Source organism: Salvia splendens, chromosome 12 (assembly GCF_004379255.2).
Source record: "Salvia splendens isolate huo1 chromosome 12, SspV2, whole genome shotgun sequence".
Lineage (NCBI taxonomy): Eukaryota > Viridiplantae > Streptophyta > Magnoliopsida > Lamiales > Lamiaceae > Salvia > Salvia splendens.
In genome coordinates, this window is record NC_056043.1 from 26,013,961 (window position 1) to 26,030,541 (window position 16,581).

The 16,581-nt window shown below is 37.7% G+C and overlaps 2 protein-coding genes across 2 annotated transcripts; both read left to right on the plus strand.

The window, feature by feature from the left end:
- The first annotated feature begins 5,802 nt into the window (after positions 1–5,802).
- On the plus strand, positions 5,803–10,093 carry LOC121759260 (serine/threonine-protein kinase-like protein At3g51990). Its single transcript, XM_042154799.1, has one exon. It carries the CDS (start codon positions 8,864–8,866, stop codon positions 9,941–9,943), a length of 1,080 nt encoding a protein of 359 aa, XP_042010733.1. The 5' UTR covers positions 5,803–8,863; the 3' UTR covers positions 9,944–10,093.
- A 1,737-nt stretch (positions 10,094–11,830) lies between these two features.
- Positions 11,831–13,848, plus strand: LOC121758429 (agamous-like MADS-box protein AGL18). Its single transcript, XM_042153833.1, has 6 exons — positions 11,831–12,024; positions 12,490–12,558; positions 12,929–12,996; positions 13,086–13,185; positions 13,287–13,370; positions 13,472–13,848. The coding sequence occupies exons 4-6, from the start codon at positions 13,114–13,116 to the stop codon at positions 13,682–13,684; spliced, it is 369 nt and encodes a 122-aa protein (XP_042009767.1). The 5' UTR covers positions 11,831–12,024; positions 12,490–12,558; positions 12,929–12,996; positions 13,086–13,113; the 3' UTR covers positions 13,685–13,848.
- The last annotated feature ends 2,733 nt before the right edge of the window (positions 13,849–16,581 follow it).

The window sequence follows — 16,581 nt, forward strand, 5'->3', positions numbered from 1 at the left end:
TACCTTTTGATTTTTGATTTTTTATTATTTTTTTATTAAATTTGATTTTTTTAAAAAAAAATGATTTATTGCATCAGCGTGATGAAGCCCACTCGCGGGACGGCGAGTGGGCGTCACGCGTTGCGCCAGTGCGCGCCACGTCGCGCGGGCGCGTGGCGAGACGGCTCGCCATCCATCTCAGTGGGACGGGCGTCTCGGCTGGATGGTGATGAGACGAGACGCTGCAAGACGGACGGAGAGACAAAATAAGAGACACCCACGAGATGCGTTGCGGGTGCTCTTAGTATCCCAAACATTAGCAAAGTATTAGTAGTACTACTATATCTAGCAAAGTATTAGTAGTACTACTATATCTTTACTTATATTATTTTAGTCCCTTCAAGATATATTAAACTCCTATCATATTAAATCATTAACTGTCAGCTCAAATACTCGATAATATTATGCACCTCGGTTACCACATCCAATATGTGGAAATATTATAATACATGAAACAATATTAAAGACATATATTCTTCTTTTTATGTGTTTTAAAGCCATGCATTATTGTGATGATTGTTGACTTTAAAGTAATTTGACCTCCAATTTGTAATTGCATCATGACATGAGGGTCAAGTCCTTTTTCGTCCATAAATTATTGCACCCATAAGGCTATCATTTCAAGTCCCATTTTCCCTTTAATCACCCAACTTATTAGTAGCAGTGAGATCAAAATATAAAATTAGTTTCCTCCATTTTTCATAGGTTATTCATTGATTGTACTGGCGACATAATAAAGAATTTTATTTTTTGGAAAACATAAAATAAAATAAAATAAAATTAGAGACACGAAGTATGATTAAATTTTTATTTTTATTTTTATTTTTTGACAAAGTTTTTGGGAGAATGTATTTCTTGGTGTAGTCACCTGGTGAACCATATCATCTTATATCTGGGGTATCATTATCAATCGAAGATGATGGGCATTTTTTTATCAGAGCTATAGCAGTTGAAGCAGCTTCTGCCCAAAAATGCTTTGGCATTCCAGAAGATATTAGCATACATCTTATCCTCTCCAAGATGGTTCTATTTGCTCTTTCTGCAACTCCATTCTGTTGGGGATTGTGTGGCACGGTTCTATGCCTCTTCATCCCCTTTATCTTGCAATATTCATCAAACTTTGAAGATAGAAACTCCAATCCATTGTCTGTTCTCAGACATTTCAGTGCATGACCTTTCTCAGTCTCAACTTCTGCACTCCATTCCTGAAATTTGATGAATGCATCTGACTTTTCTTTCATCACATATAGCCAAATTTTCCTTGAGTAGTCATCAATAATCGACAAGAAGTATCTGCCTCCACCTAAACTCTGGACTGGAGATGGTCCCCATATATCAGCATGCCCATATTCCAGTGGCTTTGCTGATGTGTGTTTCCCAATTGCATATGGCAATTTCTTGCTTTTAGCCAATATGCATTCTTCACAGGATCTGATGTCATCCTTAGCTACATCACCTTCAAATGCAATCAGGTTTCTCTTGGCCAATTCTTTCAATCTATCAATCCCCAAATGGCCAAGTCTGTGGTGCCAGTTTATCAATCTCAATTTCACTACAGCATTCACTTGATCTACATCCATTGCCTTGGCTCTGAGATAGTATAAATTGTTGACTCTCTCAGCAACCATAAGAATATCAGCCCCTCTCAGAACCTTGATGAGACCATCAGCCAGAATTGATGTGAATCCCTTTCTTTCTAGCATTCCTAGAGATATGAGATTTCTCTTGATAGAAGGAATGTACCTGACTTCAGATAAGATCCTCTGAGTCCCATCCTCCATCAACAATCTGACACTTCCTATCCCCTTTACTTGGCACACTTGGTTATTTCCCAGTAGAACAGAACCGGTAGAGTCTTGAAGGTCCATGAGCCATCTTTTCTTGGAGGTCATGTGGAAACTACAGCCTGAGTCCATCACCCATACATCAGGCGCCTCATCCTCCATAACATTCATCACCTGGGCCACCTCCACCTCTTGAGTAACGTCTGCGGTGTCAGGAGCTTTATCCTCCTCAGCTTGCTTCTTCTTAAAAGAATAACAGTTTCTTTTAATGTGTCCAGGTTTCTTGCAATAGTAGCAGGTTCTTGATTCCTTTTCTTCAGCAGGTTTTTCCTTCCAAAGCTTCCATTTCTTCTGGAATTTCTTCTTCCCATTCTTCTTTGGATCAAACTTGACATTCAAGCTCTCGCTGGCCTGATCAATGGCTTTATCTGCCACCCTCTGAACTTCCTTCATCTTCAATGCGGAATGAACTTCCTCATAAGTGATCTTGGAATCTCTCCCGAGTAATATTGCATCCTTGAATTGTTCGAAACTCTTAGGAAGAGAATTCAGCAACATCAACGCTTTGTCCTCATCCTTGATGGTTTCCTCAATATTTTCAAGATCATCAACATACTTTGCGAATTCCTCAAGTTGTTCCCCAATACCCCTTGATTCAGAGAACTTGAAAGTGAACAATTTCTACTTGAGCAGGAGTCTATTGTGAGAGACTTAGTCATGTATATTGACTGCAATCTCTTCCAAACGCTAGCCACGGTCTCCTCCTTAGAGACCTCCCTCAACACCCTGTCACTTAAACTGAGAATCAAAGTGCTATAGGCCTTATCATGAAGATCTTGAGCCTTAGCATCGCCTTTAATCGCGTCTGCATCAGCCTCCCCGTTCAAAACATCCCATAGGCCCTGTTGCATTAACACCGCCTTCATTTTGAGTCGCCATAACCCAAAATCATTCCTTCCTGTAAACTTCTCCATATCAAACCTTGCGGTTGTCATCTTGTGGGCAAGATCCTTCCCACAGACGGCGCCAATTTGTTAAAACCGAATAGATGCAACCAAATAACGCAGAGAAACCAGAATCGCAAACCAAAAGTTGCAAACTCAAGAAATAACAGAAACTTAGCGATGAAGACGATGACACATGGAGTTACGTGGTTCGGCTCTTCGAACCTACGTCCACGGGAGAATCACGATGCACTTTATTCAAATCACAAGGAATTACAATCACTCAACACTCCAATACACTCTAGAAATGATAGCTATACATTTTCATCTATGAACTCTCGTCACACTATGAAACTCTCTACCAAAACTTCACAAAGATAGTGCACCTTTCTCTCAAGAAAACCGTTGAGTTGTGTTGAGCTCGAAAACCGCAGCTAAAATGCTTAAATCCAACTCGGCTTCCTTCCTACTGAAAATAGCCGTTAGTTACCGTTATAACTAATTTTCCAAGCTTTGACTTTCTGAATTTGCAATTAAGTCCTCCAACTTTATTTGGCTTTTAATTCAGTATCCACAATACAACATTACCCACTATCTCGCGCCCATTAAACTGCGAGAAATATGGCAAAAAGTGATTGAAAAGAAGTCTAAATTTGAAAATTTGGCATTGGGTTTACGTTCATCAATGAGTGCATCTAATAATTTAATCTTAGTTTTTTGGTTAACAATCGGAATTTAATGGTCAAAATTATTTGATATTTATGGACATGGTAATTTGTACTTGCAAGTATTCTATCAAGCTTTGTCTCAGATATTTTTGAACACCACAATTTTATTTATATGCCAACATACCTAGCTGACATTATAGATACGTTTCTCTAAACTTCTAGTATTACAATTTACACATATATGTATATTTTGAAATTTGCATATGGAGTATATATCCATTAATCATTAATTTGCAAGGTGATGTGTAGAAAATGAAGACGAGTCGAGTCTTATTCATGTTGGCGCCATCTCATAGAGGGCACTCCAAAAGTCTTCCATACCAATCATATACAATAATTATTTGCTTTTAATACCACATGGTTTTAAACCTGAAAAAAACGCACCCCATGAAGAAATCTCCATCAAGAAATCTCATCGAATTACTTTCTTTTTTTCCTAATGAAATGCAAGATGAGATGCAACAGATAATTAGAAGATGTAGTTTGAATTGCTTGGTATCTCTTTCAATGAAAAAGTGGATAAGAAGAAAGGACTCAATAGACAGACACAAGTGAACTTCCTCGGCAACCGTTCCCAACTTTCAAGTCATTCCATTTCTAGAATGTATAAAGAGGGCCACACAATAGTTTTTATGCCGACGATGAAAAATGAATCTAATATAAAAAGTTCATACAATTCTTGTCTGAAAAAAGTTGACGAAAATCTATAATAAATAGAAAAAGAGTCAATTATATAAATGACATCTCTAAACATTGCACATTACTTTAGCATTTAAAAAAATTAAACTAAAAATGCCCTCTAATTTATGAATGACATTTTAGTTTATTTTCACATTCCAAATAAATAGCAAATCAGGTAGGTACTAAAAAACAGTAATAGCATATAGTAATATGTACTCTAAATGTAATGAAAGATTGTTTCCTATTAGTATATTATATCTCTCACATTAATATAATACTACTATAAAAATTACATTCATTGGAAGTTAAGGCATATGCCTCACACAAGATTATTTATAAAAAAAGGTGTATTAAGTAATGCAGTATTCCCTCCATTCCTTCATAATTGAGTTATTTCACGGCATATGCCTCACACAAGATTATTTATAAAAAAAGATGTATTAAATAATGCAGAACTCCCTCCATTCCTTCATAATTGAGTCATTTCTATATATGATAACTTTTTTCTCTTTCTTACTTTACTTTCTCTTACTTTATTTTCTCTACTTTATTCACTTTTATTTTATTCTCTTTACTTTATTCACTTTATACTTTATTCTCTCTACTTTTTCCTTTCTCTTACTTTTTATCTATTTATTTAACACATCCAACATTCATTTCTAAAACCCCGTGCCGAAAAGTTTCGCCTCAACTATGAAGAAACGGAGGGAGTATATTACTACTTCTTCCGTTCCGAAGAAGATGACCAATTCCTTGGACGACCCGAGATTTTATGCAATTTTATTTTGTGTGTTAAATGGAGAGAGAGAAAAGTAAGATAGAAATAATAAAATAGAGATAAAAGTGCATGTTTTCATTTTTAGTAATGGATCATCTTGATCAGGACAAAAAAAAAAGTGGATCATCTTCAGTTGGATGGAGGGAGTAACTATTAAAAGATATTGGGTTATATATTATATTAAGCGAAAAGCATAATAGTATACATACAATTTTGATTATATTTAAAATGAAAAATATATCAAAATACCCACCATGAGTGCATTTTAATCTCAAAAAATTGGAAAAAATGCAAAAGTATATGGACTTTCCATAAAATAATTTTCAAAGACCAAAGTTCAGGAGTATACGTGGTTTCAGATGTTCAGTCAATAGAAAAAACAATGCCCCCTACAAAACAAAATTGTGTTTTGCAAGCACCAAAATGCTTGCAAATAATTAAATATGCTCGCAAAGCGTCATTTTGCAAGCACTTTACTAGCACGAAGGGTGCTACGCATTTGGCTCGTCGCAAAAAATTGCAAGCATTTTAGCAAGCACATGCTGAAAAATTTGCGAGCATATAGACCGGTGCTCGCGAAATGGCTTCAAAATCTAGTGATCGAATATTACTTTGCAAGCACCTTTTTTGCTCGCAAATTTGTTGAAGCCTCTTTTGTGCTTGCATATGTGCTCGAAAAATAATTCCATTTTCTGAGCTATTTGCTAGCAGCTCGCAAACTGAGTACTATTTTTTTCTAAAAATTCTATATAATTTTTTGATTTATTATTATTTTTTTGAAATTAATATTAGGGTTTATTTTTTAAAAATTATACTATGAAATTAATATTAGGGTTTATTTTCAAAAGAATGAAAAAATTTAAATTTTACATAAAATAAAAAATATTGTTTTACACTTCAAACCAAACGAATGATTTGAATCTTCCAAAATGATAACTGTCAAACCACTGCTTCATAACTTGCAGACCATAAAGCTAGAATAGAAAAAAAAACCTCCATTTTTCTTCTATAAACATAGATGTCAAACCTAACACTTCCTAAATCTATGCGCTTATTCTCCTCCTCTCTTGAACTTGTTGACTACGGACCTTTACAAGCTCCTGCAATTTTTCGATTTCATGCTGCATTGACAGAAATACTCATATTAGCATAATCTAGGTTTAGGACCTAGAAGATACTTACTTCGTACGTGGCTCCATACTTTCACTGAAATCAAGGAAACTCTCAAGAAATTAATCCATATAACACAATGTGTAGGCTGCCAAAATCAGGAAGTTTAAGATCAATTTTCTGGTCTGACGGGATGGTAGTTAAGGAAATCACACACACTCAAAGCATATTCATTCATTTGCAAAAACATGAATTTTGCAAATGAGAAATGGTACAGTTAGGAGATATACCTATTACCAATTTGCAGCTTGAAAGACAGCTTCGAAATGAAATCTCCCCTTAGAACTAAAATCAGTGAGCTCAAAAATCAAATTTGGTTTTCACCGCAAATAAATCTCAGTAAATCAAAAGCTTTAGCAACTTATAAACTTCGAAACGATGTTTATTTTCCAACATGGATGGACTCTTACCCCTTCGAAAACTTCTCCAAGATTTTCACATCGTTATAAGTAACACACAAGTAAAGAAATCTACAAATGATGAAAATACATAAAAAAAATACAAATAAAAGTGAAATCTCCAAAATCCACATGGAAATAACTAAGAAATTGAAAATCTAACCATAATTTCTCCTAGAAATCAGATAAGTGTGTAAACCGATTGAGGATTGTCTAGTATTCACATAGTTGGCAGCTCCTAATCAATGAGAAACGAGGTGAGTTGATTTTATTGGGTTAGTTATATAACTTTGTTCCCTTTTACATAAGTACAAATATGCAACATGATATATTTTATACTCCATTTTTATGAACAATCACATAAAGATATGAGATCAATACTAATGTGTTTGTTATGATTGTGAGAAACAACACATAAACATAGCTGGAACAATAGTGAATCTCCTTCAATAATCAATACCTATATTTATGGTTATGTTACTTAACTTTTCTTATAAAATTTAATCAACCTTTCTATTCCAGTCAAAATGTTGACTAGAGAGGGTTTTAACAATGAACGGATGACTGTAAAAAAATATATAATTGTAAGTAAGCAGTGAGCAATCCATAGCTAACATATAGCTAAACGTCACCTCCCTATTTCTTAATATTGTTTAATGCACGGTTAACTCAATTATCTAATGCTACTAATGATTTAATTTCCAGTTTACAATGTAAAGAGTAAACAACATCAAATGATCATCACAATTGCATCGAACTCAATGCAATCTCAATCACGAAAGCAGTTAACCAGCTCAACATTCCACTCAAGTATGAATCACATATCTACATAATTCATTACAAAAGTCCAGAAGCAGTTCACTCACCAAAGTCTCGGCTTCACAGGATCCAATTACTCATTCTCTCAATTCAAACAATTTGAAAAAAAACAACAACAGAAACGCTAGAATCGTGAATCTAGGTGATAAATAAAGTAGATCAGAAAAAGCAATCTGAAAAAAAAATCAATAACAGAAACGCTGGAGACCTGGAGCAGAACATACCTGCTATTCGAGAAGCTTTGTGCGGCAGCATTTGATCCTCCGATCGAATCTCGCCGCTGATAACTGTTCGAAGGCGCAGAGATGAAATGAATCAGAGCGCAGCACATGGTTTAGTGAGAGATGATACGAGAGAGGGGAGGTTTAGGGTTTCTTTAGGGAGAGAGATTGGCGGTGAGAATTTTGAGAATTGAGAGAGATGGAGAAGAATTAGGCGGTGAGAAATTTTGAGAAGTATTTTCAGTGTAGGATTTGCGGCCCATTATTTCACCGAGGAATTGGTAAGCAAGAAAAGAGACAGAGAAAAAAAATAGGAACGGAAAAAGTGAGAAAGATAACACTTGAAGAAATCGCAAACAAAAAAGAGAAGAAAGAGGTGGGAAAAAATGAGGAAGATGGAGTAATAATTTTCCAAGCACCATTAATTGTGCTCGCAAATCTGCAAGCAGTGTAGCAAGCACAATTCGTTTACTAGAAAACTATTGATGCAAAAACTAAATTGTTGTTTGCGAGCACTACTTGCTTGCAAAATAGCAAGTACAAGCTTTTTACTCGCAATTCTGCCAAAATTTGTGAGCACATGCTGTGCTTGTAATATGTGCTTGCAAACGAGCATTTTTTTGCAGTGGCCTATCCCTGTTCAGCTAAAACTTTTGAATAAATACTAAAATAACACTGCCTCTCTCTCTTATTCTTTTGGCTACAAAGCATGAAAATTATAGTCACTTCGGTAGGAAAGGATTGAACAATAGGGATGTACATAGTGATCTTACCTTATGGTATATAGTGGAGTATATATTACTCCCTCCGTCTACTAAAAATAATTTTTTTTAAACAATACAGATTTTAATGCGAAATTGATAAAGTATGGGAAGAAATACAATAGAAAAAAAAGTGTGTTTGCAGAAAATGAGTCAAGAGAAATACGTAAATTTCTTAAAATACTAAAAAGTTTTCATTATTAAAGAACGAACCAAAAGAAAAAGAATTTATGTGGACGAATAAATATTTATTCTACTATTTCATATACTACTATTTAAATATTCAAAATACATCACATTTTGAAAAGAAAGAATGGATAAATAGGGTGGAGTTTGAAGGACAAAGAATTGCATTAATTGGAAGATGTCAAGAGCAATAATAACCAAATCTTGAGCTTGGATGCCGTTCTTGGATTCCATTTTCACCTCCCTCTCTCTCTCTAAAACACTAAAACAGAAGCTACTACTATATCCATATTGATTCATCACATGCAACAGAAACAAGAACAGAGAGCCAATTAGCTTACCTCCATTCCATTAATGTTGATGGGTTACCTCTCCTGCAAAACCGACTCCTCCATCTCCACATCCGACCCCTTCAAAATCCAAGAATTCACCTACAAAGACCTCCAATTAGCCACCGCCAACTTCTCCGACTCCAAGCTCCTCGGCCGCGGCAGCCACGGCCTTGTCTACAAGGCCGTCCTCCGCTCCGGCCGCCTCGTCGCCGTCAAGAAGCCCTCCTCCAACGACCTCGACAACGAGATCGACATCCTCTCCTCCCTCCACAGCCCCTCCCTCGTCAACCTCCTCGGCTTCTCCACCAACTCCCACGGCCGCCGCCTCCTCGTCGTCGAATTCATGAGCAACGGCACTCTCTACGACATCCTCCACACCAATCCCCGCCCCCCTACATGGCCCCGCCGCCTCCGATTGGCTCTCCAGACCGCCACAGCCGTCGAAACCCTCCACTCCTCCTCCCCTCCCGTCATCCACCGCGACATCAAATCCGCCAACGTCTTAATCGATCGGAATCTCAACGCTAGGTTAGGCGATTTCGGCCTCGCATTGCGCTGCGTCGACGATTTCCGCCTCCGATCGACTCCCCCCGCGGGGACGATGGGCTATCTAGACCCCTGCTACGTCACGCCGGAAAACCTAAGCACGAAGACCGACGTGTTCAGCTTCGGAATCCTGCTGCTGGAGATAATCAGCGGGAGGAAGGCTCTGGATATGTCGAATTCGCCGCCGTCGGTGGTGGATTGGGCGATTCCGCTGATTAGGAAGGGGAAATTCACGAGCGTGTACGATCCTAGGGTTCCGGCGCCCAGGGATGCGAGGGTGAGGAAGATGGTGGCGGTGGTGGCGGCGAAATGCGTGAGGCCGTGCAGAGAGAGGAGGCCGTCGATGAAGGAGGTGGCGAGGTGTTTGGGTGAGCTGAGCAAGCTCAATTCGTGGAATGGATTGTCGAATCCCTGCATCATGGGGGAGGATGTGGGAATCGTTGAAACGCCATTAAAGAATCAGCAGCTAGAGTTGGGGGTTCGTAGCAATTTGATGGAATTGATGGCCTATCATAAATCTCAAATTAGGGCTAAAACTACAAATCTCAGATTTTGATTTGGGAAATTTGTTAAACATTGCATAATGTGTGTGATTAAGCAGCTCCAAAGTGTTTAGTTCATTGTTTAACGTAAACCACAGATTACATTTGTTCCAATTCAATAACCCTCTAAGGATAATTCATAGCTACAATACAAAGTTATCATGGTGATTCCAGCTTTATGCAGAAAAATAACTTGGATTCAATCCAAGCATAATGATGCAAATATTATTGCTAGAGTTCAAACCATCTCATCTCATCTCATCTCATCTCATCTCATCCTCATATAATTATGACATATGCAAGTAAATACTATAACTCCAACTTCTACTTTGTTAGTATGGAGTTTTTGTAGAAAGTGTTGTAACAGTATCATATTATTAACTTGAGTCATATCTCACCAAATACTATAGTGAATTTTGAATAGCGGACAAATATGTGAGACACAGAGATAGACTAATAAATTACTGAATCGAACAGTTCAAATTTCAAACATGTGACACAACAAAGCAGGTCAACTTATTGTCTTATTTGGCAACTCCAAGCTGTGTACCATTTCCTGAATCGGAATAACATGGATATTCTTTCATTTTTTAGTTACTTTTTTTTAAAAGGTGGATGTAACTTGGATCCTGTTGAATTTAACAATTCAAACAAAAGTAAAAAAAATTGCACAAAACACAATGGAGGATTTTCCAGATAATTAGAGCATGAATAACGCGGAGGGCCGGGCCGCAAATTGCGAGTCCCGGCCCGTCTCGCTCGTTGGAGGAGGAGGCGGCACGGCCTGGGCCGGTCCCCGTGCCGCGATCCCGGCCTGGTGCCCGTCCCGCGGCCCGGCCTGGGACGGCGTTGCAGCTTCGGGGCTGTGACGGAAGGGCTGCAATTTTTGCCAAAAATTGGAAGAGAAGAAGAGAGAGGAAGATGAAGAAGAGGGGCAGCCGATCCATTTGTAAGTTATAATTTTTTAGTTTTTTTGCATTTGTATTTTTTTATAGGATTTGTAATTTCTTTTCTTGAATGAACAATGCATTTTTTCGGTTTCAATTGTTCAACGAATTGCGTTTTCGAGTTAAATATGTTTGAGTTGTGAATAATGTCATTTATTAGTTGCGGCCCGAGTTGCGGCCTACATGGTTAGAGGAGTTGGGGCCTGGGCCGCAACTGTAGAGGAATGATGACGTGGAGGGACTTGGGGCCGGAAATGGGAACGGGGTTATTCATGCCCTTAGGTCATTGAATGGAAGCATGAAAATTCGAAATATATTCCTAAATGCAGCCAAAATTTGAAAACATCGATTTGGCTGTAGTAGATAGCTGTATTGGAGAAAATTAGATTCGTTTTCATGTCTAATGTCTAGACTCTTGAGGTCAAACAAATGTGATATCCCTTTTGATCTTGAAACCTGTAACTTTTCAAATAATCATATAACGAATATTAGTAATTACTGAAAGTTAAAAAAATCATTCATTTATATTTATACTAGTAATATCGTATACTATATCATTAGAATCCCTGTAAAGTATATTGGTAAACTAGTATTACAATATTAATTATCTGCTCCATAATTTCCGAACCTGGTTTGACCAACTTATAATCACAGTTTATTAAAAGAAACCTTACGTATATTTTAAGAGATATCTCCAAATATTCGCAAAGTCTACTTAATTATGGTAAAACCGAATTCAATTCCATATCATGCAAATCTAGTTAACTAATTTATGGAAACAAAACCAAAAATAAATTAAAACAAAGAACATAAAAAATAATAAGGAAAAAAGGTTAAATTAAAGAGGCAGAGTTAGTTGGAAATTCCAAGTTGGAATGCATGCAAACCCAACATCTATAAATTCGGAACCCTCCCCTCTCTCTCTCTCTCTCTCTTTTAAATTTGTAATCAATTTCCGTCTCTCTAAAATCTGAGGTGAGAAAAGTTGCTTAATTGCGTTTCCGATTTGTGTTTGGAATATTGACCATCGCTAGGAGGCGTGCGTGATTGTTCAAGACGGCGCATGAACTTGCCGTTCTCTGCGATGCTCAAGTCGCCATTATCATTATTTCCTCTCATGGCAAAATCTACGAATTTGCTACTTCCAGGTACAATTCCATCTCTATACTCACTTCGGTTTAGTTGCTACTGAATTTTGATTTCTTGGCTTCAAATTCGAATTTCCCGCTTAATTTACCCCTTCTTCACTCTTTCCTTCGCATGCTATTTTTGTTTTCCTCTTATTAATTGAGATTTCTAGGGTTTGATTAGTTATGTTTTGTTTGCTTTCATTGCTGCTGGTATTGATTAGTGATTTCTGATCTCTGTATCATTATATTGAGGCTCTTGCACCAGAAAATCGTCTAATCTCATATCAATTAGAGTAGTAATTGAATATATCCCCAATTTTTTGTGCTTTTTACTAATTTATTAATTGATGGTAAGGTTCTTTAATTGACATGCTTATCGATATGGTTTGTTTAATTTATTGTTTTATGCAGCATCTAGTTATTCAAACACCATCTTTCATCCTTGGGAAGTTGAGTTAAAACTGTGTTTGTTGTTGCATGCAGGAAATTATAACAAGATACTAAACGTGCTTGGAACTTGGCAATCCTAATGCATTGCATTCGAATCCAGAGGTATGTTTCTTGTAGGTAATCTAATTTTTTTTCACTGCTCTGGTGCTTTCTTCTTTGCCTTTCCATATACAATGCTTGGCTGAAAGAGAAAACATGGTTGCCTTAGATGAACTTTGATACGAACAAAATCTTAGGGCAGTTGTATATGTATAGAAGCTCTGTAGGACATTAAGTCTGATATGTTGTCTATTCCTTCTAGTGATGGAGTTTGGACTACTAGTAATTTTAGAATATAGACAAGCTCTGCTGATCGCCTATCACCAGATATTTCGACAAACTATTGTTAGGGTGTCTCTGTCTTGACTGGTTATCATTGTTAAATATAAGAGTTCAGTTTTCTGGTTTAACTCTTTTCTTGAACCAAAAACAGACAACTGAGGAAGATGCACTGAAGGAGGCCGGAGTTTCCAAACAGAATGCTGATAAACTCAAACCAAGGTAGAAATACAACTCACTTTAGAAATCTCAGCATTGGCTATATTTTGAGTGAATCTCTGTTTTATTTATATATTGGTTGTGATGTCCAGGAAATTTCTTGGTAAGGACTTGGCACAGATGAGCTCACATGAATTATCAGAGCTTAGAGAGAAAATAAACAAAGGGATGATGTTTATAAAGGATACAAAGGTTTGACATTTATGTCACATTCTTATGCTGATAAAAACCTTTATAGTTAAATCAAAAGGTTTTAGAAGTACTTGTCCCTAAAAGAATGTTCTATTTTGCAGCTGCAACTGTTGAGGGATGAATTAGAAAAATCAAGAATGCAGAAAGAGCAGCAGCTGCAGAAATGCCAGATGTTGCAGAGACAGGCAAATCCATCTCCTACACTATTATGAACAAATAGCCACTTTGTATGCTTGGCTTTTGCTCATGAATATCTTTAAATAAACCGTTTATTTCACTTGCGCAGGTTGAAGAGCTTAAGAAGAATTTTGTTCCATCAGTAATTTATAATCCAGTACCAATTTCTGTTCACTGCCCTGCAATGGAGGAGGAGGATGTTGTGCAGCCGGAACAGCTTAAGAACTTTGTTCCAACAAAAATTTATAATCCAGTACCGATTTCTGTTTACGACCCTGCTACTGAGGAGGATGAGGACGTGGATGTCGTGCTGCCGGAATGAGCCCAGTACCAATTTGTTCCAAGTAACAATTTTGCCGCAAAGCTTGGTATCAGCAATGGTACATATAATGCTAGTGAGCATTAGGCCATCTGCAACGCTGTCTCTTATCCGTCCCTTAACCGTCTCTTAAATTACTATTCATGGGCCCCACTGTACTTTTTTACTTTATCTCTTAACTAAGGGACAGAACCTGCAACCCTCCATCTTTTATCTGTCCCTTAACCGTCTCTTAAATTACTATTCATTCACTTTTATTTTTTATTTTTATTTCCAACAAATTCAATTAATAAAAACACACTTCATTAAATAAAATAAAATAAAATTACAACATAAAATTCATAAATCCTAAAAAATTTAAAAATACATAATTTAATAATTTCCCCCGTCAAATTTTGCCCAAATGTGCTCAATTAGATCATCTTGGAGTTGGGCGTGGGCGGTAGAGTCACGTGTCCTTGCCCGAATAGACAACCGTTCTTGTATAGACGGATGCACTCCACTGCGAGTCAGACTACTTGTGGTAAAGCTTCCGGGGGCTTCAGGGTCGAACCAATTTCCCACCTCAGGTCCTTCGTCTTGGACAATCATGTTGTGCAAGATTATGCACGTATACATGATGTCGACCATACTCTCCATGAACCACGTACGAGCCGGGGCTTTGATTATGTTGAAGCGCGCTTGGGGAACCCCGAACACCCTCTCCACATCCTTGCGAGCAGCCTCCTGCTTCTGCACAAAAAGAGTCTGCTTTGCGTTCACAGGCCTGTTGCACGTCTTCATGAAGGTTGGCCACTTCGGGTAGATGCCGTCGGCAAGATAGTACCCCATTTTATACCGCCGGTTGTTAGCGATGAAGTTGATGGCCGACGCTTTACCATCCAAAACTTCGGCGAATAGGTCGGATTGGTGGAGCACGTTTATGCCAGATCCATAGCCGGAGGTCGGCAACGGCCTCGAGTATAACGGTGGGGTGCGTGCCTTTGTGGCCGCTAGTGTATGACCCCCTCCCCGCTACAGGGCAATTCTTCCATTGCCAGTGCATGCAATCGTCGTGCTTGGCCTCCGGAGAAATTCGTCGGTGAAGGCTGCCCAGACGCCTTTGCAGAATTGGATCAAGCACATTCTCCTAGTACTTTCTCCAATGTGGAGGTATTCGTCGAACACATCCGCCGTTTGTCCAGTCTCAAGTTAACGGATTGCTGCAGTACATTTCTGCAGTGTCGTGTGGCTGGGACGGCCGACGGCGTCGAACCTTTCTTGGAAGAACTCTTCCCAGGTTGCCAATGTATTTGCGATGTGGAGAAATAGCGGTTTCCGCATGCGGAAACGTCGACGGAAGTAGGTATCTCCCCAAACCGGGTTATCGCAGAAGTAGTCGCGGACTAACCTTGCGGCGGCTTCCTCCCGGTTACGATGGATGTAAGTCCGGGAGGGTCTTTGGGGCGGCGCGGCTTCCTCCGCCTTCCGGCGTCGATCTTTTTCAAGTGATTCTTCCATTATTCGATGCATTTGCTCATATGGATCCATTAGATCGATTAATTTTGGAGGAAGAATAAAAGAGTTGATTTGAGATGAAAATTGGAGTTGAAAGAGAGATGATTTGAGAAGAATAGATGTGTGTTTGTGTGTGAAATGTGGATGAAATAGGAGTATTTATAAAGTAAAAAAATAAAAAAAGGAAAACGGTCCCGTTTTTCGAATTTTAATTTTAATTTTTTTTTATTAAATTCGATTTTAAAAAAAATGATTTATTGCGTCAGCGTGACGAAACCCACTCGCGGGGCGGTGAGTGGACGTCACGCATGGCGCCGGAGCGCGCCACGTCGCGCGCGCACGTGACGAGCCGTCTCGGAGAGACAGGTGTCTCGGCGGGCTGGGGACGCGACGGGAAGGTGCAACGCGTCCCGCGCGCGTCTCGTCACGAAGGAACGGGCTTCGAGCCACCCGTGTAACGCGTTGCGGGTGGCCTTAGGCTTTAAATACAGTAAGTAGTCATATAATGTGTGCATATTTTTCTTGTAAACTATGCAATAAATAGCTATCTTTCTTATTATATGTACATAATTGTAAATGGCTCTGACTACTATGATAGTCGCATCTCAGCAATGTGTTTGAAATCCGTTCTAGTTAAATTTTAATTATAATTAATTGGTTCAACCTCAAATTTTAATTTTTTCTTTTTTGTTCTCATAATTAAAACTAAGACTTCAAAAAAAATTTAGAGACCTCAAATTCAATTTTAGTGACACTCTTCCTTGTTTGAATAACACATTTATATAATTAGATGATTTGAAGTAAGAATTATAATATTAATAAAAAAATTTAATTAAAAATATGTTTTAGTTTTTATACAAATAATAGTAAAAAATTACTATTAGAATTATTTTATTTTAATATGAGTTCTAGTCTTCTCCCATTGTTTCTTATTCTTGAAGTTACTTGAAGAAATATTAGTGTAGTTTTGTACTCCACATCTATTATCTTTAACGTAGACTACTACTTAAATATCTTGAGATTATAGAATAAAAACAAAAATATCTTAAAAATTGTAAAAGGAGTCCCATACCAATGTTCTTGAGACTAATGGTATGGTACCAATTCATCTAAAGACTGATTGTGCATCATTGTATGGACATACAAAAGTTTTTGTGTTTTTATAATTACTAATACAAGTCACATATACAATAATACAGGTAATGAGCAATAATAATTTGGAAAAAAGTATCTTACATCATTTACAAGTTACAATGTGTGATATTTTGTGTAGCATATTACAAATATAAGAAGTTAAATTAGGGGATGATGATTCTACTCTGGAAACCTAATGCTTGCGATCACCTCATTCCTTGCACTCAGAAGTTGAGAGAAGAGATGATCAGTTTGAGTGTTAATCCGCT